The sequence below is a fragment of the Pongo pygmaeus genome, chromosome 9 (assembly GCF_028885625.2).
Source record: "Pongo pygmaeus isolate AG05252 chromosome 9, NHGRI_mPonPyg2-v2.0_pri, whole genome shotgun sequence".
NCBI classification, from domain to species: domain Eukaryota; kingdom Metazoa; phylum Chordata; class Mammalia; order Primates; family Hominidae; genus Pongo; species Pongo pygmaeus.
In genome coordinates, this window is record NC_072382.2 from 131781039 (window position 1) to 131804765 (window position 23727).

The window sequence follows — 23727 nt, forward strand, 5'->3', positions numbered from 1 at the left end:
TTATATTTGTATCTTTTTCCACTTTTACAAAAAGTTTGGTTCTTAACTTAAAATACAAATATCTTCTGTCTCTACCATTTGTCTTTGGGGTATTTATCCTAAGGAAATAATCTGATATGATATCCATGACAGCATTCTTTATAGTAGGAAAAAAAAAGGAAATAATCTACATGTAAAATAATAAATGAAGTATATAATAGTATATCCTAATATATATAAATATATATATTATATATATATATAATCCATTGCTTGCTTGATGGAATCAATAAGTTGGTTGGTTTGGGTCAAGAATATACCTAATTATTACAAAAAATTATTAAATAACAATTCTTATTTAAGTTCAAAGACCCCACTACATTGCTGTTCACTGCCAGTCATGAATGAATTTAACCCCAACTTATACAACAAAGGCTCCTAACAACCCTCTCTATATTTCAGATGATATGAATATAACTATTGTTCATTTTCTAAATTTTAAAATAGAAGTATACAAATCTTCTACCAAGAAATAAAAAAGCAGAAAGTGCTTCTTCTTTTAAATTTTAATTTAATTTTTTTTTTTTTTTTTTGAGATGGAGTCTTGCTCTATCATCCAGGCTGGAGTGCAGTGGCACAATCTTGGCTCACTGCAACCTCCACCTCCCAGGTTGAAGTGATTCTTGTGCCTCAGGCTCCCAAGTAACTGGGATTACAGGCACCCGCCACCATGCCCGGCTAAGTTTTTTGTATTTTTAGTAGAGACGGGGTTTCACCATGTGGGCCAGGCTGGTCTCGAACTCCTGACCTCAAGTGACCCGCCCACCTCAGCCTCTGAAAGTGCTGGGATTACACGTGTGAGCCACCACGCCTGGCCAGAAAGTGCTTCTTAATGAGAATAATTTAATTATTAATCAGTCATGGCACTCAGTAATACAGACAAATTACAGTCACACTACCTGACATGAAAGTAAACCTATTTGGTTTTTGTTTATTTATTTTTGAGACAGGGTCTTACTCTGCCACCCAGGCTGGAGTGCAGGAGTGCAATCAAAGCTCACTGCAGCCTCGAACTTCTGGGTTTAAGGGATCCTCCCACCTTAGCCTCCCAAGTAGCTGGAACCACAGGTGTGTGCCACCACACCTGGCTAATTTTTAAATTTTTTGCAGAGATGGGGTCTCGCTATATTGCCCAGTCTGGTCTCAAACGATTCTCCCACCTCAGCCTCCCAAAGTGCTGGGATTATAGGCATGAGCCTCTGTGCCCAGCTGCTCCCACACCTTCTTTATCACTTTCACATTCTTGCAGAAAATAAGGAGGAAGTCATCAAAGCCAAGTAGGATATATCAGGAATGAAGGTAATGGGAAAGAAATGTTTTAAAAGAACACCAAGAAGAACTCGACTTTTTAGAAGCTGGCACGAGGAAAACTGGAACCAAATTTATATGTAATTTAAGCAAGAATTTTTTTTTCAGTATTTAGAAGTAGAGCAAGTACAAAAGCTATATCAATTTCCAAAAAAAGAGACACTTTTAAACCTCATGATTATTCTTTGGTACTTGAACAAATACCCTGTTTATATGCTTATTTTAAAAAATTTCTCTGACAAATCACTTTCTATTACCAGATTATTCCAGTATATACTTATCGAAATACGTCAATATTATGTTGCATTTTGCTTTGTTTTCATTAAAGGAGCTGGAGAACACTCTTAGTACATAACAAACATCCAGAGATGGTGCAGTGCAAAGGGATGGGGACATTCCAGGCACAGTGGCATTCACAGTGTTATCCCCAAACAAGAAAAAGGCAATTCCTTACCTGCTGAGCTGTAGCATCCTGTTGGACATAAGCTACCTGGCCGGGGTCTGTAAACAGAGTCTAAACAAACAAACAAACAAAAAATTATCAGCAGCTCTTTGGATAGCCTGCCTACACAGAAAAATTATCCTACTGCTAAGCACCAATTTTTAGAAAAGTTAACTCCCATTTTAGCCAATAATAATCTTTCATTAATACAGAAAATAAAGAGAGTAATCTTAAATTTAGCTAAAGCCTTTCATTCACATTGCTCCAAAGAGATTGTATAAGCTAACCATCCCAATGGCTAACATACTTCACAATTTTACTCCTAAACAAAGCCTCTCTTGGGACTGAATGTCACAGTTAATTAAAAAGGCATCTCATGAAAACAAAAGAGACATGACATGAACAAGGGTTCACAGGTTCACACACAACACTGCTCACAGGAGTAGACTTGTGATTAAATGAAAATGGATGGGGATAGACAGGCATCCAGAAGAGGATTACATACTCAAGGATTCCAGCTATTTCAAATGTAAGTGCATGTTTATTATCAGAAGAGAAGTAGAAGGAAAATAAATTGAACTTAATGTTCCATGAGTTCTTTTCTGGATAGTCAGTAAAGTCATAATTAAAAAAAAAATTAATCATCATAAACTAAGTTGGCTCATGATGCAGCAAAGCTAACTAGAGAAAATTCTTCGAAACTGTTGTAGCCAGGGCACCACAGTTAATATCTCTAATCCAGAAAAATGTCAAAACGTCCTTTCTTCTAAAGTTTTTAAAAATCTGGCTGGGCGTGGTGACTCACGCCTGTAATCCCAGCACTTTGGGAGGCCAAGGCAGGCGGATCACCTGAGGTCAGGAGTTCGAGACCAGCCTGGCCAACATGGCAAAACCCCATCTCTACTAAAAATACGAAAATTAGCTGGTTGTGGTGGTGGGTGCCTGTAATCCCAGTTGCTTGGGAGGCTGAGACAGGAGAATCACTTGAACCCGGGAGGTAGAGGTTGCAGTGAGCTGAGATTGCGCCACTGTATTCCAGCTTAGGAGACAGAGCAAGACTCTGTCTCAAAAAAAATAAAAAATAAGCAAACAAAATAAAAATTATCCAAATTCAGACATTTAGTAACATTGTAACAAACTGAAAGCTGGTCACAGGACATTCTTACATAAACTAATCTTATTTTAATATAGGTAGGGGTATTCCAAAAGTACCACTAAGCCTTCAGTGATTTCATACTTATGTAGATTTGAAAGGCACTGATTAGGCAGGCCTCATTTCTTTTTGGGAGTGATCTGAGCCTCTTTATTAAATATCAAGTGAGGGCAAATTTTTATTACGAAGATGCTACTAAAAAAGTATGCAATTTAGATGTTAAAGATATACATTTCAAAGTACTTTATACATTGTAAAGTGTTAACAATGTAAATTAACATTTATATGTTGGGGGATATTGGCGTCACTCATTTGGAAGCTATACTGCAAGTCACTGGCAAAGAAATAAAATAAAAGCAGCTATAATTGTACAGATTTTACCAGTAAACATCTTTGCTTCTAGTACAGCCTTGCAAACAGTAAGTTATTAAGAAGTGGTAGCTAATAAGCTTAGCAGGACGCTTTCTTACACATTGAGCTGAAATAATCTGTATGTTTTCACAGAGCCATTTTTGGCCTGGTTCTTGACACGCAGGAATAATAACAAATTCATAACCTAGTCAACTGGAGAGAAGAGCTATATACGAACCCATGCTCTAACTCCTTATTGCATTTAGTGTCAAGAAATAAATCACATCTTCCTCTGCCAAGTTGGTTACAAGCTCCTTGAGAGCACAGATCTTTTTTTTTTTTTTTTTGAGACAGAGTTTTGCTCTGTCACCCAGGCTGGAGTACAGTGGCACAATCTCGGCTCACTGCAACCTCCACCTCCCAGGTTCAAGCAATTCTCTGCCTCAGCCTCCCGAGTAGCTGGGATTACAGGTGCCCACCACCACGCCCGGCTACTTTTTTGTATTTTTAGTAGAGACAGGGTTTCACCATCTTGGCCAGGCTGGTCTTGAACTCCTGACCTCGTGATCCACCTGCCTCGGCCTCCCAAAGTGCTGGGATTACAGGCATGAGCCACTGCACCTGGCTGAGAGCACAAATCTTATCTGAATACATTCTGCATCACCAGTACCTAGCACAATGACTGACAGAAAGTAAACACAAGTAATTGGTTAATTAGTTAATTAACAAATTATAAACAGATAATCCTTCACATGCCTGTGCGGCTTCCACCGGGTGGATGTACACCAGCGTGTGCTCTGGACCATCCACTGATGTGTAGGAGGCACCATCTGCCGTGTACACCACCTGCTGGGGTGGGCGAACCTGGTCATCGGTATAGACGATCTGAGCCACTGTTCCGGTGTCCGGAACAAAGTGCACCTGGCATAAAAAGGAGAAAAGTACAAAGAACAAAATCAGTCTCGGGAAGGTAAGTGATCAACAAGCACACCTGGGTTTCTAAAATATCCCCAGTGACAGGAGAATGGGGATGGATACACCTTTGTCTACACCGAGGTGGTGACTAGGGGAGGATCCAAGGACCTTGTCATTGATTTACTGCTAAATGTTAGGTAACCAACTTAAATTCCCCTTTGCCTCAAATGTCCAATGCAGATAACTCTTTTGGGGAGTAATAAGGGCATGGTTAATTGATCCTGGAAATGACACTGAAGATTCCTGCTTGACAACACTATCAGAATAAAACATAGAAATTACTCTGTGGTGTGAAAAAATACGTCAAGACTCAAAAGCCAATTGCTGTCAACACATCGTAAGAATTCTATTTTATAACTAATAGTGTCTTTCAGCAGACACATTAAAATAAGGTCACTTTTGGCCAGGCGTGGTGGCTCACACCTGTAATCCCAGTACTTTGGGAAGCCGAGGCGGGTGGATTACCTGAGGTCAGGAGTTCAGGACCAGCCTGGCCAACATGGTGAAACCCCGTCTCTACTAAAAAAATACAAAAATTAGCCGGGTGTGTGGTGGGGGGGCGCCTGTAATCCCAGCTACTCAGGAGGCTGAGACAGGAGAATTGCTTGAACCCGGGAGGCAGAGGTTGCAGTGAGCCGAGATCGCGCCATTGCACTCCAGCCTGGGCGAGAAGAGTGAAACTCCATCTCAAAAATAAAATAAAATAAAATAATATAAGGTCACTTTCTTTCCTGCAAGTTGTTTCATACACAAAGGACATACTGGAGGCATATCAGTAAATGCTTGCTGAATCAATGAATGGAATAGAACTCTTCCTTGACAGGTAGGTGAAGACACAGAAAATTCTAATAAAGAACTTTTAAGGGGTTCTTGACAACTATTTCAGCTCTCACTAGGGTAAATAATTTTCTCCCAAGACCTAAAGAACTAAAGCAGAAATCAAGTTTTGTAAAACATTTTCTGAGTGGTCAGCTTTGGAGGATTGAATTCTTGAAGGCCTGAGCTTGGCACATGGCCTGATGCCTGATATTGAAGGTCTGCAAGCAGATGGCCCAAGCACACATTTGGGAGAGAAATAATGCATGTGTTGCTATCGAAGTCAGGCACTCTTAGGGTGGAATCCTTGCTCTTATACTGCCTTGGCTTTGGACCTAACTTTTTTATGTCAGTTTTCTCTAGTGAAGGATAGTAGATCCCAAAGATAACATAAACTAATTTAATCCCCAGAAGGAAACCTAAGAGACAAAATGTAATCAAACACCACAGAAATACAACAAACTTCCACCTCTACGCTAAATGATTAGTCTGGCTTCTACATAAATTTGATTTGTCTGGGAAGATAAAGTTTGTCTATTGGAAAAATTAGGCTCATATTTGAGCAGCCTTAATTGCTATAAGACAATTTCGTGACTTTAGATTTGTTCATTAACATCAAAGCCTTGGACTAGTTTCAGTGCTTAAGAAGGGAAAACATGTTTCCTCCAGACAAGCTATCCAAGCTTTTCTGCTTGGTCTTCATCACTCATTAAATCAGAATTCCCAGCTGGCGGAAGAACCAGTTGAGAGGAAGGAGTGCCACGGGGACCCTGACCTTGGCTATCTACTATCTGGTTACCCACAGACACGGCCCTGGTCATGCAGTGTCACAACCAGATTTTCTTTTGTTTTGCTTTTTAATGAACTACAATTTTGTTTATAAATAAAATATACCAAAATACATAGCTGCATGGAAGTGACCTCAAAATGATTTCCAGGAGAAACAAAACAGAATTCTCATATACTCTGCTGAAAACATCGGTGGAACTTTTTTAAGCAATCAGACTAAGCCTTTATTTATTTTTATTCTTAGAGACAGGGTCTCATTCTGTCACCCAGGCTAGAGTGTAGCGGTGCAGTCATGGCTCACTGCAGCCTCCACCTCCTGGAGACATGACTGCACCACTACGGGCATGCACCACCATGTCTGGCTAATTTTTTTTCTTTTTTTTTTTTTGTAGAGTCAGGGCCTCACTTTGTGGCCCAGGCTGGTCTTAAACGCCTGGACTGAATCGATCCTCCTGCCTTGGCCTCCCAAACTGTTTGGAAAGGCATGAACCACCATATTTGGCCCATACTGAGACTTTTTAATCATACCAGATGACCAATTTTATTTATTGTATATTTATTATATTGCTTAAATTGAATAGAATCTGCATACTTAAGTGTTTCAATATAACTTCTTGATTTTGATACTAGTACTATGGTTATGTAATTTAATGAAATATTACATGTATATGTTTACTACAATGTTTAAAAATTAAGTTTTATACTTTGGTCACATATAAAACATGGCTCCATATGACTGCTAATCATCCCAAAATTCAACTCCATACCAAAAATGCAGAGATTTGCCTTCGCTAAGAACAGTCAAAATAACATGTGGTTGGTTCTAGCAGCAATCTGAAAGGCAAAGATCATCGATGACAGCAGCATTTGGTCAAGTGAATAACCTCTAAAGTGGCTGACTCATAATGGAACAACTTTCACTTAGAGGTTTACATTCTGAATTTAAAAAGAAAAGAAAAGGCCACTCACTTTATAGACATACCTGTACTCATTACACACAAAGGACCAAACTCCTATGGATAACATAAAAGAAACAAACTATAGTTTGAGGTTTTCAGCACCAATAACATAAATAAAGTGGGGTAGTAAAACAGATTATGACAGTAAATTGCAGACAAGGCAGAGAAGCCTATAGCTGGTGGTCTAGCTCTCCTAAGTCATGGTGAGCCACATCAATGGGGCATTCAAGGGGCCAAAACAGCCCCTATTCCTTGTGTACGAGTTCTTCATGTCGGCTTCTAACAACTAGTCACTACTAGATAGCAGCTGTATTTCTTTGCTGTAAGCAAACTGTGTCCAGCTGAAAACCTCTCAATACCAAGCTGTAAAAGACCAGTCTTCACCTGTGCAGTGTTCTGTTCATGCTCTGCAGATGTCGGCCACACATGCGAGCTTTCATCTTTGGAATCCATCTTCTCCCAGCTGGACAGCTCCACGTCTGGCACACCTAGAGCAGCACAGGGTACAGGACAGTCATCTGTCTACCACACGTGTGTTCATGAAGGACGGAAAGGTCTGTCTGCAGCGTGCCTGAGAAAACACAGAAAAGGAACCAAGACTTTCAGTAGATAAATACATTTTAATAGATTATAATTTCAACCACAAATAATAAAAAAAAGCTTTGTCAAAAAGCAGCACACCTGGGCAAAAAAACATAAAAATGAAGACATTATTTGTAATAATAGTATAGGCCAGGTACAGTGACTCACACCTGTAATCGCAGTTCTTTGGGGTTTTTTTGGGGGGGTGGGGGGAGTTGTTTTTGTTTTTAAGATGGAGTCTCGCTCTGTTGCCCAGGCTGGAGTGCAGTGGCACGATCTAGGCTCACTGCAACCTCCGCCTCCTAGGTTTAAGCAATTCTCGTGCCTCAGCCTCCTGAGCAGCTGGGACTATGGGCATAAGCAACCATGCCCAGCTAATTTTTTATATTTTTAGTAGAGATGTGTTTACACCATGTTGCCCAGGCTGGTCTCAAACTCCTGAGCTCAAGTGATCCACCTGCCTTGGTCTCCCAAAGCGCTGGGATTACAGGCATGAGCCACCACACCTGGTCAATCCCAGCTCTTTGGGAGGCCAAGATGGGAGGATCACTTGAGGCCAGGAGTTTGAGACCAGCCTGGTTAACACGGCGAGACCCCATCTCTATTTAAGAAAAAGAAATTTAAAAAAAAAATAATATAATGTATTGCATGCTTGCTATGTTCTAAACACTCATTGGGGGTGTGTGTGTGTATATATAATATCTTATAAAATTATATATATTTGCATATATATTTGTGTATACATAAATGTGTGCATGTTTGTATAATGCAATCCTCATTAAAAATACTGAAGGTAATCTTAGTTCTCGTGAGGAGAATGAGTTTCTCAGATGCCAAATGCAGGCTCTTTCCTTGTAGACACTAACTTCCCATACCACCTTTACTCAAAATGAACAGCAGAATAATAAGTCTCAAGATGAGAGGAAAGTGGCAAGTGGAGGGAGCTACATTTTCTGCGTAAAAAATTTGGTGAATGCAAATACAAACTTTTTTTCTCACATGGTCAGTGTTGGAGTGATTAGCGGCCAAATAAAAAGCCTTACTAAACTTCAACACGCACAATATCTGCATCTCAAAGTCTTATTCCTTCCCAAAATAGGCTTTTTAAGGTAGTCAGTCTTCCCTTTTGATGATGATAAAATGTTGGTATTTTAAAAGTCCACTTGACATTTGCTGTGTGAACAGGGCAGCAGCCACAACGCCAGAATAAAGACCAAAGAAGAAAGAAAGAGAAGGTACGTGAACTTCGAAAGTCTGTGCCCAACTCTGGAAAAGAGGGGATGCCATGTCCATCTTCTGAGCCATCCAGGTGCCTGTTCCTGCTTCGCCTCAACATCATCATTCTCATCCCCACCCTGTAGGGCCACCACACTTATTCACCCTGCATGCACCCTACTCTTCCAATCCCCATTTGGGGGGGACTTGAAAGTATGCCACATCCACCAACAGGTGACTGTAACAAGAAAGGAACACAAGGGAACTTCATGGAGAAATGGGAATATCCTGTATCTTGTATCTGAATTGAGGTGGTGGTTACATAAGGAATATGTGTGTCAAAAGCCATCAACCTATTAAGATATGTGAATTTTATTACATTTAAATTATACCCTAATAAAGTTGATTTTTTTAAAGCATACCTTCCTTATATAGCAGTACTATTTAAAAATATATACAAAGATATTCAGGGTGAGTTTCATATGGTATATAAATTATATCTCAACAAAGCCATTATTTAAAGAAACAAAAAGTATTAAGAAAGGGATAGGCTGGGTACAGTGGTTCACACCTGTAATCCCAGCACTTTGGGAGGCCAAGGACGACAGATCACTTGAGGCCAGGAGTGCAAGACCAATCTGGGCAACATGATGAAACCCTATCTCTACGAAAAATACAAAAATTAGCCAGGTGCGGTGGTGTGCACCTGTGGTCCCAGCTTCTTGGGAGTCTGAGGTGGAAGGATCGCTTGAGGCTGGGAGGCGGATGTTACAGTGAGCCTAGATCACGCCACTGTACTCCTGCATGGGTGACAGAGTGAGACTCTATCTCAAAAAAAAAAAAAAAGAAAGCAATAATAAATGTCACCAATCATCTAAAGATCTATAAGAAGAAAACTACAAAATTGCACAAAAGGACATAAGAGGCTCAGTAATTACAAAATCAGAGCCAGGCGTGGTGGCACACACCTGTGGGTCCCAGCTACTCAAGAGGCTGAGGGGGAGGATCACTTGAGCCCAGTGCAAGGTTAGCCAAGGCAACACAGAGAGACCCTGCTGAAAGAAAAGAGAAAAGAGAGAAGAAGAGAAGAGAAGAGAAGAAAGAAGTCATAACATGTTCCATGTAGGAAACTTTTTTTTTAAGTTATTTTGAAATAACTTCAGACATAAAAGTTGTCAAAATAGTACAAAGAATTCCTGTGTTTCTTCACTCCAATTCCCTGAATGTTAACATTGTACCATGTTTACTATTTCCCCTTTTTCTCTTTCTTTCCCTCCCTTTTCTCACCTGAACCATTTGAGAGTAAGTTGCCAACACAATGCCCCTTTCCCCCTAAATTCCTAAGTGCCTAATTCTTAAAAACAAGAAGATTTTCTTATAACCACAGTACTACTATCAAAATGAGGCTGTTAACATGGAAACAGTACTGTTACCTAATTCACAGACCTTATTCAAGTTTTGTCAACTCTAATGAATGTCCTTTAAAAAGAATACAACATTTTTCCTCCTGGCCTGGGATGCAATCCGGTATTGCATACAGCACACTCAGCTGTCCTGCCCTTCAGTCTCCTTCAATCCCAAATGGTTCCCTGCTCTTTCTTGGTCTGCCGTGACCTTGACATTTGTGAAATGCACAGGTCATTTATTTTTCAGAATGCTCCTCAATTTAAGTTTGTCTGATGTTTCTTCATGGTTAGATTCAGGATATGTATTTTTAGCAGAGACACCACAGAAGAGATGTGGTGTCCTTCCGATAGAGGAATTTGAGTGGCTTGTTTCCTTCAGCTTGGCTCACTGATGGCACAAATGCTCAGGTGTGTACTATGCTAGGCACTGGGGTGCTGCGGGGATCGGCAGGTACAGCCCATGCCCTCACAAAACGCACACAGCCCAGAGAGTCTTTTTGTCTTTGTTTTCATTTCTAGAAAGGTATACTTTATTTCTTCTATTTCATTTGTATCTCTTTTAATAGGTAGTAAATGCAGCTGGCTCAAAATTCAAAAGGCACAAAAAGGTATACAGTGGACAATCTCCCTACCTGGAATGCCCTAGCCATTCCTCAGAAGCAACCTATATTATCAATTTATTGTATTTTCTTCCAAAAATTATTTTGTGTACATACACACAAGCATATACATACTCTCTCCCTCTCCAACCACAAATAGATGCATACTACTGATTCCATACAAGGTAGCATTTCTTCTTTATCTTGTTTGTCCCATGTAATATCATACCTTTCATATTATTCCATATATATGCAGACATTCTTCATTCTTCATTACAGCTGCATATTTTTAATCTTGCATTCATAAACGCTTAGGTTATTTCTAATATTTTGCTATTACATGTGGCACTATGATGAGAACTTTGGACATACATTGCTTTACAATGTATCTTGCATTTTATGTGTTAGTATCCCACATTTTTTGGAATCTCTGAGGGAAGATACTAGTGCAGTTAAAGTGATTATCATATGTAAAATGGAGATAATTTTATTGTGAGGGTTAAATGATGTATGTAACAACTCTAGGCACAAGGTCTAGTACATAGTAGGTGATTAAATATATCAATTTTCATATTTCACAAACGAGCCATACAGAGCTTCAGAATTTTCAAAACACTTTATACTCTTTAAAAATCTAACAATTTGGCTGGGCAAGGTGGCTCACGCCTGTAATCCCAGAATTCTGAGAGGCCAAGGTGGGCAAATCAGCCTGAGGTCAGCCTGAGGATTTGTCAGCAAGTCAGGAGGCTGAAGATTTTGTCAGCAAGACAGGAATTGCTTGAACCCAAAAGGAAGAGGTTGCAGAGAGCCCAGATCGTGCCACTGCACTCCAGCCTGGGCGACAGAGCAAGACCCTGTCTCAAAGAAAAAAAAAAAAAGGAAAGAAAGAAAAGAAATCTAACAATATATTCCCTGTACATGAATATCTTTGCTAGTAAGACTTGTCATATTGATTTTCCTTTATTAATTTTCTTTTTAACTCCACAATGTTTATAACCCTGTTGATTTTGATTTACAGGAGACAGAAGAAGAATCCCAGGGGCAGGAGCCATGTTACTGCTGTCCGGCTGGCAGGTGCTGACGGCTCCGGTAACAAGGGATAGACTCTCACCCCTCACCTTCTTGCGTCTCCTACAGACCTGAGGGAATGGACAGCCACAACTATACCTTGTTTAGAAAACAGCAGCCATCTTCTGTCCTTTTCCCCTTGTCCTAAAAGAGTTACAGATTTCATTTCCAGGACGAGAATGATATGGTTGCATTTCTATTTTCTCTCTAATGATTGACTTTATTCAACAAGTATTTATTAGTATTTGGTATGTGCCAGGCACTGTTCTAGGTCCTTAAGAAACACGTTTACCAAAAAAAAAAAAAAAAAAAAAAAAAAAATCCCTGGCTTCTTGCAGCTTCTACTCTAGTTTTTTTCCTGAACAGTGTTGTACAGTATCTAAAGTGTGAACTTTACAATCAGACAAATCTGGGTTCTGAGCTCCCAAATCTTCCATGTACTTAGTTGGGGCATTAGTCAGCCAAACACTCTGATCTTCAGTATCCTCACTTAAAAATCCAAATTACCAGCCGGGCGCAGTGACTCATACCTGTAATCCCAGCACTTTGAGAGGCCGAGGCGGGCAGATCACTTGAGGTCAGGAGTTCGAGACCAGCCTGGGCAACATGGTGAAACCCCATCTCTACTAAAAATACAAAAATTAGCCAGGCTTGGTGGCGTGTGCCTGTAGTCCCAGCTGCTCAGGAGGCTGAGGCAGGAGAATCGCCTGAACCTGGGAGGTGGATGTTGCAGTGAGCCAAGATCGAGCTACTGCACTCCAGCCTAGGCAACAAGAGGGAGACTCCATCTCAAAACAAACAAACAAACAAAAAAATCCAAATTACCTGCCCTGCATGGTTGCTGTAAAAATTAACTACATGTTATGTATTTCATCGAGTCTATAAAGCACTTTCCCCCCATGTTTTAACATTTCTGAAACAGGGATCTATTTTACAATCAGTGGCATCTTGCAGTTACTGTCATCCAGGTGGCAGTCAGGACATAGGGTCACTGCCCACTCATGTGTGATCTCACTTCGACTGAGTCATGTGCACTGTTGACATACTGAGCCTAACTGCCACTTCAAATGTCTTCAAAAAGATTACCCGATAACTTGGTATAAAAACCAAAAGACATGGGAACAGTAGCAGGGCACAAATTTTATTAGAGAAGCAAATATCTACCATTGGAAAAATGACCTTAACCACCGAAGCCCTTACAGAACCTAGGTATAAAAGACAGCCCAAGTGGATGAAGCTGCATGATGTGTTGTTATTACTGAGATTCACGGGAAAAAAATGGCCTGAGGTTGAGTGAGAAAACAGCAGGATTAAAACTTGCAGAACAGGTAATAGATGCTTAGAGAAGATTCCTGGAGACAGTGGTGTGCCCTCTTTTAAGAAACGCCACATCAACAATGCTCTTGGTGGCACAGAGAATGATACTGTGTGGAAAACCACCCACATCAAGAACTCCAAGTCAAAAAAGATTCTGAAGAATCAGACTCTTGGAGAAATTTTAGGAATATCTTAGTCAATCTATTTCTCTTTATATTTTCATTCTTTTGTATGCTGAAGAGTGATATGATAAAAATCAATGTCTAAACAAATCCAGAAGAGCTCTTTCAGTAAGTATATAATTAAAATACTAAATGACAGAAAGCACTTGTGAAGCCGGGCGCGCTGGCTCATGCCTGTAATCCCAGCACTTTGGGAGGCCGAGGCGGGTGGATAACGAGGTCAGGAGTTCGAGACCAGCCTGGCCAACATGGTGAAACCCCATCTCTACTAAAAAAAAATACAAAAATTAGCTGGCGTGGTGGCGTGCACGTGTAATCCCAGCTACTCGGGAGGCTGAGGCCAGAGAACTGCTTGAACCAGGGAGGCGGAGGTTGCAGTGAGCTGAGTTCACGCCACTGCACTCCAGCCTGGGTGACAGAGTGAGACTCCATCTCAAAAAACAAAAAACAAAAAAACAAACAAAAAAAACACTTGTGTCAGAAGTACAATTGGCAAGATTTTTTTCTTTCTTACTAATGTGTAAACTCACTGTGTATCTTACCATCAACATCTTAGACTCAATAAAATATGGCAATATTTGTGATCACATAACAATGATGAACATTCAAGAAAGGGTAGCAATTTTTTTCATGCTTGGTGAACATCAAACACATTTTTTAGTACATGGCAAGCACTGGGGAGAAAAAGGTGAGCAAAAAACTCTGCTCCCAGAGAACTCACAATCTAGTTGGAAAGACAACACCCCACTTTGCAGCTCACCCCATGGCGACACTTGCAGGGTGAGAGTGACAGTGATGAAGAGTGAGGGGAAGTAGGAAGGAAGGATAAACTCCTACTTTTCCAGCTAGTTCAGCAATAAGGCTGGGCAGGCACCAGACAATGGAGTATCCTGGTGTGCCAGCCTCCACCATCACCTGCCCTCCTAGGAGCCCTGAGTTCCCATTGTGCCGTTCACCCCACAGCCCTACCCACTCACCATCCACCAGCCTCCCCCCCCAACATCACTAAGCCCTTCTCAGCTAAACCCGACATCCAGAACTCCCAGGGACTTAGGATGCAGGAGCTCCTGTCTTCATCATCTGCAACAGAGGTGGAGGAAGAGGCCCAGATTCACCTTCAAAGGTAGATGAGTACCTGGAATCCCAGGCTGAACTACAAATACAATTTCACTTAAAATGTTGTGACACACAGTGGTTAAGTTCCACAGCACTGCTGGTACATTACTAACCTCAGACACATTAAGAAGCAACAAAGGTTTCTGTACTGGCCTTGCACCTCAAATGCCAGACACATCATTATTGATAAGGCAAGAAGTGTACCACATTCCAGACAATGCACTTACAAATAAACTTTTCCGGCTCATTATGAACTAACTAGCACAAACTGTGGGCTCTCTCCCTGAAATCCAACTCTAGACATGCTACGGAAAGAAGTTATAGGGAGATTGATGAGCCTGCAAGATGAACATAAAAACTGTGAGGACAAAAACGGAGGAGGGTGAGTGCCAGTCTGGGGAGGGAGTTGTGGATGGGCCCAGGAAACAGCCTAGACAGACGGGGACCAGATTCCACAGAAGAGATTGGGGGGCGGAGGCAGAATTTTTCTGTTGTTCTCTCTCTGACATTACCCTGAGCTCCTGCCACCCACCCCGCAATCCTAGCCCTCACTACCCACCAGCCTCATTCCTAACATCACTAAGCCCTTCTCAGCGAAAGCCAACATCCAGAACTCCCCAGGACGTAAGACTCAGGAGCCCAAAATAGCAACCTGCTGGGGTAAAATGTGGCAAAAATTAAGCAATATCTGCTGATGCACCCATCAACACTGCAATATAGAAACACGGCAAAAGATGAGTGCAAAAAATCAAATCATAATAACAACAACAAAATTAACACAGCAGCCAGCTCTGTGCTGCCTGGCAGTGGGAAAACCTCAAGGCAGCAAAAAAGGCTGGGTAGGGTGTAAATAGCAGGTGCCAGGAGGCTGGCAAGGTGCTGGGCACTCTCCTGCCACACACTCCCCCACTGCAGAGCTAGCAAAAACATATGTTCCGACAGGAAAGTTCCTCTAGGGGAAAAGGAGTGGCTGACCCAGAGACTCTGGCCTGATATACAAGCAATCGCTCATTTTTAAAAATTTAATATTTCACCTTTCTTTCAACGAATATGCACTAGCTATATGGTGATTTTTGCTGACCCAAGCATAAAAAGAGCATTCTTCAGGAATATTTATATAGCAATTAGTCTCCATTTAAAGAAATGATACTTGGGCTTGGTTTAAGTGAGTTACCATAAATACTACAGGCCTTGGGCTGGATTCGCACATATTTGTATTAGAGTCGTCTTTGGAATCAGACAGCCTAGCTTCAAAGCTTGGATTTGCCACTTGCAGCTTTTGGCAATTTGCTTAATCTCTCTGCGCTCCACCTTCTTCATATATAAAGATAAAGAACTAAGAATATTAAATATTTAACAAATAGGAAGGCCTGGCACAGTGGCTCATGTCTGTAATCCCAGCACTTTGGGAGGCCAAGGTGGGTGGATCACCTGAGGTCAGGAGTTCGAGACCAGCCTGGCCAACATAGTGAAACCCCATCTCTACTAAAAATACAAAAAAAAAAATTAGCCGGGCGTGGTGGTGTGTGCCTGTAATCCCAGCTACCCAGGAGGCTGAGACACAAGAATCACTTGAACCTGGAAGGCAGAGGTTGCAGTGAGCTGAGATTGTGCCACCACACTCCAGCCTGGGTGACAGAGTGAGACCCTGTCTCAAAAAACAAAAACAAAAACAAAAAACAAATAGAAAACAATGGTAAATTTTACGTAACACAAAACATCTCTATGTCAAGAAACAGAAAACACACCTTCTAAACTCATACTTAGGATTAGATTCCACCTGGTAACTAAAAAAATAAGTGATTTTACTCTGTGTATAGAGAAAACGCATCTTAAGATACTGAGTTATAAAAAGGGGGAAGATAATAGGAAATCAAATTCTATGGCATAGAATAACGAAACTACTTTCAGAATTAGAAGAGAAATTCTAGGCCCACAGTTCTGAAATATGTTCAGATGACAGGGACCCTGAAGACAAAGCACCATGAAATATTAACAGCTGACATGAACAGCATTTGTTGTGAACCAGGCATACTCCCTAAAAAGGAAGGGAATTCCGGCACATGCTTCAACAGGGAGGAATCTTGAGGACATTACACTAACCACACATATTGGTTCATTTAATCCTCACAATAACTTCTGAAGTAGGTACATTGTATCTCTACTTTATAGGTGATGGAGACAGAAAGAGACGAAGTGACTTGCCCAGGGTAACAGAGCTAGGAAGCAGAGGAGCTACAAAGCAACCTGGGCACGAGGCTGTCTAGCCCACATGCTCAGCCACAAATCTACACTGCTTCTCTTCCCACAAACTAAGGACACTGGACCTGCATGATGATTCCAGTATAAATGACTCCACTAATGAGCCATGTAACAATCATATCCAACCTCACTTTACTTTTTTTTTTTTTTTTTCTGAGATGGAGTTTCGCTCTTGCTACCCAGGCTGGAGTGCAGTGGCGTGATCTCAGCTCACTGCAACCTCCGCCTCTTGGGTTCAAGCAACTCTCCTGCCTCAGCCTCCTGAGTAGCTGGGATTACAGGTGTCCACCACCATGCCTGGCTAATTTTTTGTATTTTTAGTAGAGACGGGGTTTCACCATGTTGGCCAGGCTGGTCTCGAACTCCTGACCTCAGGTGATCCACCCACCTTGGCCTCCCAAAGTGCTAGGATTACAGGCATGAATCACTGCACCCGGCCCACTTATTTTTTTTTTTAAGTGTTAAATGAAGGAAGATTAAGTATTCCTAAGTTTTCCACCAACTTTTTTGCCAGTTGTTCACTTGTCACATCCTAATGCTGGCTAAAATGACTGGCAACAATAGCAACAAAGAGTTAACAAAATTTTGTGAGACTGAAAATTCAAAATTAAACAAATTCTATCCGTGATTTCTATTAAATGAAAGACACCTCTGTCCAGCTCTAGAACACTAGGGTTTTAGGGAGGATAGTTTGAGGACAGATCATCTAGAACAACTTCTATTTTATAGAATCACGTCAAGTTCACAGCAAGCAAAAGGCAACACCAGAATCAGAGGCTGAGACTTCTAACACTCTTACCCCAGGTCAGAGTGTGGCCACAGGACTGATCATGGAAAGGATTTAGAGGAGTCTTCAACAAGAGATTCCTGATTCTGCATAACACTGTTTATCTTAGCTTTGTCTTTCTTTCTTTAAGCTTGTGGCCCTTGACTGCCCGCTTAGAGAAACAGTCTTGCACTCTGTAGCCCAAGTCAAGGAAAAGTGCTTTACCAGCCATCACAATAGTCCAGCAAAGTCAGCAACCTCTGTTTAAGAGCCAATGAGATTCGAGAGGGCAGTGATCTGGACATAAAACTCATGCAAGGCCTTTGAAGATGGTCCCCTGGCAAGAGACGAGCCCTCCCTCCTTGTTACAAAAATGTTTTTCACTTTTTTAGCGCCTTTCTCTTTCTTCCTTTATTTCTATTTTTTCTTTCTTTCTTTTTGTCTAGGATAAAAGTTCTAGGATACAAATTAGCTCATTACAAAATACCCACTTTGAAAATTTTAGAATAATCCTATGAGATTATAAGAGCTCCGAATAACAACCACACATCAAAGAAAAGCTTGATGCAGAGTAATGAAAGAGAAAAGTAGTGTCATAGGAAGGCCCAAATTAGCAACCTGCTAGGTTAAAAAGTGGTGAAAATTAAGCAATGTCTGTTAACAGTTCTATGCAAATGTTCAAGGTCTGCGAACCACAAACAGTGAATTAAGTTAAGCTAGTTGGCAATGAATGAGGACCTGCATAACTGAGCTAAGGAAACCAATGAGGTAAGAGGTACCAAGCTAGAACCTTCCCAGCAAGAACTGGCACAAGACAAAAGACAACTTAGATATGAATTAAATTCCAAATGCAGATTTTAATTTATTTGATGACATTTTGAATGTATACGCCCTTTAAAACTATGTTACACACCATCTTTTGATTCCCAGAAAAATAGAAAAGCATTTACTCATAATTAAATTGAAATAAATTATGCCGAAATAAAATAAAAATTTAAGCAACCATCTGTTACAATGTCAGTGATTTAAAAAAGCAAGGAAACAAAACTAAATGCATTTAGACAAACCAGTTACCCCTTTGTGAAATAAGCTCATCAAAGTACCTTTTCAGCTCTGTAATTGAGATGAAACGATTTCTTTAAAAAATCATGGTACTTGAAGAAACAGAACAGTGTAAGATAAAACATCGATGAAGACTCTTATGTAGATATAAAGATGAGACTTGTATCCAGAAGACTTGCATCCAAAATTCTAAACATTTTGGAGCTAGGTAGGACAAGAACTCACTATGTTTGATTTGACTTTGAACTACAACTTTCCTCTGCCTCGAGCCTAGCGCAAGGCATTCCGGCATTCTGCACTCCCAGCACGCTCAGCAGTGCAGAGTGGAGGGGCCAGGCACCCACTGGAGCCACCCAGCCCGGCTTCCAGCTCCGCCTCCAGCTCACCAGCAGCTGACCTGGTACGAATTGCCCAGCCTCTCTGTGACTCAACTCTATCACCTGTAATATGGAGACAAGAACAGTATCTCCCTCATAGAGGTGTAAAGAGGACTAAATGATACAATATTTGCAAAGTGCTGAGAACAGAGGCTAGACTATGGTAAGCACTTATATATGTTACATGAAAGAAATAATGACCAGGGTCATTTCTGAGACACAAATTTTAAATGGTAGAGCACAAAGAAACTAACTAGTGGAAAGAAAGGAATACAAAAGGAAAGAGAAGAAAAGAGAAAAAAGCAATGGAAAAACAGAAGGAAAAGAGAGTATTCCAGAAGACAGCGATAACATCTAGAGGAAATGACATGAAAGGACAAGAGGAATAAATGGAGTGGGAGTGGGGAGGAGTCTAAGAAAGAAAGAACTGGATAAACAGTGAACAGAATAAGTAGAAGGTGAGGGGGAGGAAGAGAAAGAAAAACTAAAGAAAAGAGAAAACATGAATCAGATTGTTCTGAGCTAACTAGATAGGAATTAGAAGTGACAGTGGAACAGTCTAAAAGATCATTCCCATGTGAGCAAGACCTCCTGAGTTGAAATCCACTCCACAGTTACATCTGAGGACCAGGATATGCGGACACTTGCTGGGCGCCCACCATTCTCAGACGCCTGAAGACACAAACGGCACCTCAATAAAGTGCCTGATATGCTGCTCTTCAAAATGCCAACGGTGCCCATACATTGAGGAATGGGTCAACAAAATGTGGTCTGTACATACAGCGGAATATTATTCAGCCTTAAAAAGGAAGGGAATTCTGGCACATGCTTCAACAGGGAGGAACCTTGAGGACATTACGCAAAGTGAGATAAGCCAGACATAAAAGGGCAAGTAATGTATGGCTCCACCTATATGAGGTAACTGGAATAGGCAACTCCAGAGACAGAACGTAGAACAGTGGTTGCCAGGGGCCAGGGCAGGGGAACAGGGAGTTATTGTTCAATGAGGATGGAGTTTCCTTGGGGTAAAAGACTTCAGAAAATGGGTGATGGTGATGGATGCACAACAATGTGAATGTACTTAATGCCACTAAATTTTACACCTAGGCCGGGCATAGTGGCTCACGCCTGTAATCCCAGCACTTTGGGAGGCCGAGGCAGGTGAATCACCTGAGGTCAGGAGTTCGAGACCAGCCTGGCAAACACAGTGAAACCCCATGTCTACTAAAAATACAAAAATTAGCCGGGTGTGGTGGCAGGCACCTGTAGTCCCAACTACTCGGGAGGCTGAGGCAGGAGAATTGCTTGAACCTGGGGAGGCGGAGGTTGCAGTGAGCTAAGATCATGCCATTGCACTCCAGCCTGGATAACAGGCGTGAATCTCCATCTCAAAAAAAAAAAAAAAAAAAAAAATTTACACCTAAAAATAGTTAAACGGTAAATTTCACTTTCTGTATATATTTTACTGCTATAAAAAATGTAATTAAAAACTACTGGAGATGGCCCTGGTAGTAATGACCATCCCACTCCCCCATGGTGGGAATGAGACTTCACTGGCACCTTTCCCATCAGGACAATGAATAAACCCTTGCCACCCCAGGGCCACTACTGCCCACATTCAAGGCAAACCCTGCCTCCCACTGGCCCTTCCTCTGCCCAGCCACACTGACACCATTCCCTTCCTGCCACCACTGCACTCTCTCCCAGCTCAGGTCAGCGGAGCTGGTCTCCAACCCACCCCCCTCTGGAATTGCTGGGAGCCAGTCACTGCTCCTGGAACAGGGTGGCTACACCAAGTGTCTTCCAAGGTGCCTGGCACATAGGAGGTGAACAATCAATAGCAGTGACTGCTGTTATTGCCAACGTGCTATCAAACCCCAGTCTCACTATCCCACTGCCTAAGCTGGTGTATTTAGTTGTACTAAAGGTGGAGTCATGGGGAAGAGGCAATGATATTTGGTCTCCTACAGTATCTCATCCACACATGGTATCTCTAAGGCTTCTCGGGGTAAAGGGAAGCAGAGCAACTAGAGAGTGACATGGAAGGTCCTGTCCAGTTCACCGATGGGTCCTTTCCTGTTAAAGGCCTGATCAGCACAGGCCATCCCGTGGACCTATTCCAGCTGCTCCTCTTTTTCCCCATCCCCTGGTTTCCTGAGCCATAAATTCTGAGGCTCTGATTCTAGGTTTACTTCTTGGATCTCTGACCAGATTCACCTTGGGTGTCGCTCCATGCTCTTTATACAAGATTTGTGAAACTCCGTACCCCACTGGCCAACTAGAACCCACCATCAAGCAAAAGCTGTCGCTCTGGCACTGTGTCCCCAAGCATGGCCCCAAGCATGGAAGAGAGTGTGTACAGGACCCATCAGAGGGACGGGATGTGAGGACAGCCAACATGAACTGAGTGCTTACCGCGTGCTAGGCCCTGGTCTAAGCAGCTAACATTCATCAGTTCAGTCCATTTAATGGTCACGACAACTCAATAAAGTTGTTTAAAACTTATGTTCAGAAAACAGATGACAGTACAGAACAATAAGCCAGTGCTCTACTCCGAGCAGCTGCTGACGACCACATGACTGAGAGGTGTCACATTAAATCACAGAGCTACAAAATCAGATCAAGAAGAATGAAAATAAAGAGCTTCTATTATGTTCATTCACTTGGAAGGAAGGAACATAATAGAAGGAAAGAGTTTCCATTTAACTGATTTCTGGAACAAATAATTTTAGAACTCAGAAAAGAAAAAATAATGGACTTAGTTCTAAATGGTGAATAGAAACTGGCAGCAGAATTAGTCATGAACAAAGAACAAAATAATACAAATTCCAGCACAAATTCCCCATATGAGATGGGGAAGCCCAAATCCTCCATCACATGTTTCTCAAATTTTAAAAGATTACCAACCAACCATTAGCACTCCTGAGAAAAGATAAAAATGACTAGCTATGAAAAACACAACTCCCTTCACCTTGCCTGGCAAGGTTCGTTCCAAGAGCCCTCCCAGATGCTGTTTCACATGCCCATCACCCCCACCACGTGACACAGCCAAGGTGGCCTCCTTCTCTACATCTTACAGAGAAAGAAGACAGCAACGCCACTTGCTCATTCCGCTGTCCAGGGTCTGGCCAGCCTGAGTCCCTCCAGCAGACAGAGCACAGTGCCCCTCTTATCGTACCACTCTGACCCCAGCTAAAGAGCTACTAAAGCCTAGAAACTGGAGCAGAATAACATGACTAAAATAAACACACACACACACACACACACACACACACACACACACACACTGAGATGCAGTCTCACTCTGTCGCCAGGCTGGAATGCAGTGGCGCGATCTCGGCTCACTGCAATCTCCGACTCCCTGGTTCAAGCGATTATCCTGCCTCAGCCTCCCCAGTAGCTGGGATTACAGGCACCCACCACCATGCCCCGCTGATTTTTGTATTTTTAGTAGAGACTGGGTTTCACCATGTTGGCCAGGATGGGCTTGATCTCCTGACCTCATGATCTGCCCGCCTTGGCCTCCCAAAGTGCTGGGATTACAGGCGTGAGCCACTGCGCCCAGCCTAACATGTTTTTTTAATTCCCCTAGGAAGTAAACTAAACATACCTTTAGTTAGGGGAAATACGCCTGAGGAACTGAAGTAAAGAAGCAGGGAGGCCAGGCGTGGTAGCTCATGCCCATAATCCCACCACTTTGGGAGCATGAAGAGGGTGGATGACTTGAGCCCAGGAGTTCGAAACCACTTCTACAAAAAAATGCAAAAAACTAGGCAGGCATGCTGGTGTGCACCTGTTGTCCCAGCTAAGTGGGGAGGCTGAAGTGGGAGGATCGTTTGAGCCCGGAAAGTTGGGGTTCCAGTGAGTGCAGTGAGATCACACCACTGCACTCCAGCCTGGGCGACAGAGCGAGAGACCCTGTCTTTAAAAAAAAAAAAAGAAAGAAAGAAAGAAAAGAAAAAAGAAAGAAAGAAAGCAGGGAAACCAGGTTTTCATAAAGGATTTCAACAATTTTTTTTTTTAAGAAAAGTTAGTAAGCCTTTGATTAGGTTGCAAATAAAATTGTTTTGCCTTTCGGTTAAGCCATTATGGATGTGGGGTATTTCTACATAAACAGAGAGGTCTGAAGATAAAGATAAAAGAAACGAGGCTGTGATAATGCTGGGACACTCCAGGCGTGTCTAGGGGCCACTCACATTGACCAGTTGTTTCAAGTGTGGACCGTGAGGCACATGATGGAGCTCTGGAAGCTCCAAGGTGCAGGACTCCTCCAGATGATGTGAGTTTATGCCACTGGGAAAAAACTCCAAAAAAGCCTTCATAAACTGGGTGAGCAATGGCAGATACATTTCAGAGAAAGTCATGCTTCTGATATGAGACTGAGCTATGTGTTACAATCTAAAACCTAGTGTGTAGCATGTCCTAAAGAAATGTTCCTGACTTGTCTCTGGCTGTCATCAAGGAAGATACTGTATAACCAGAAGAGAACTGAACTAAGGTTTTGAGGCTTCAAACCAAACCAACCGGGTGAGAAAACACAGGATGACAGAAACAAGCCCAGCAGTGAAGCCCGTCGGGCAGGTCTGAGACAGTGACCTCCGTCTGCTTCTCCCTCTCCATGAGGTGTCTCTTTGCCCTGCCACTTCCCATGCAGAAATCTTCACACCAGGCAGTAACGCCTCCTACTTTCCTTGTGCACAAAGGGCTACAGAGACTATCAGCTCAGGTTTCCCATCAGGGTGTGGCACACCTTTCTTTATGCCTCAAAGGAGGCACGCAAGCAAATCTTTCTTCGTGTTCACCCAAGAAATGTGGACTTTTCCCTAATTCAATTAAGAACTTTTCATGTCCCAAAAAACAAAGCCCGATCCTCCCATCCCATCTGAGAGTTTGTTAGTGATGCATCAGAGCCCCATCAGGTGCTTCAAAGGGGCTCCTGCCAT

At 42.0% G+C, this 23727-nt stretch overlaps 1 protein-coding gene across 4 annotated transcripts in view; it reads right to left on the reverse strand.

The window, feature by feature from the left end:
* PRDM10 (PR/SET domain 10) overlaps window positions 1-23727 on the reverse strand; it is a 104001-nt gene that overhangs the window by 55546 nt on the left and 24728 nt on the right. For all 4 annotated transcript variants that reach the window (XM_054440487.2, XM_063671625.1, XM_054440488.2 and 1 more), the window contains exons 2-4: window positions 7217-7403; window positions 4050-4214; window positions 1802-1861 (exon numbers count right to left, since the gene is read on the reverse strand). In XM_054440487.2, the coding sequence (XP_054296462.2) occupies window positions 1802-1861; window positions 4050-4214; window positions 7217-7285 (294 nt within the window). In that variant the 5' untranslated portion in view covers window positions 7286-7403. The remainder of the gene's footprint in view (window positions 1-1801; window positions 1862-4049; window positions 4215-7216; window positions 7404-23727) is intronic.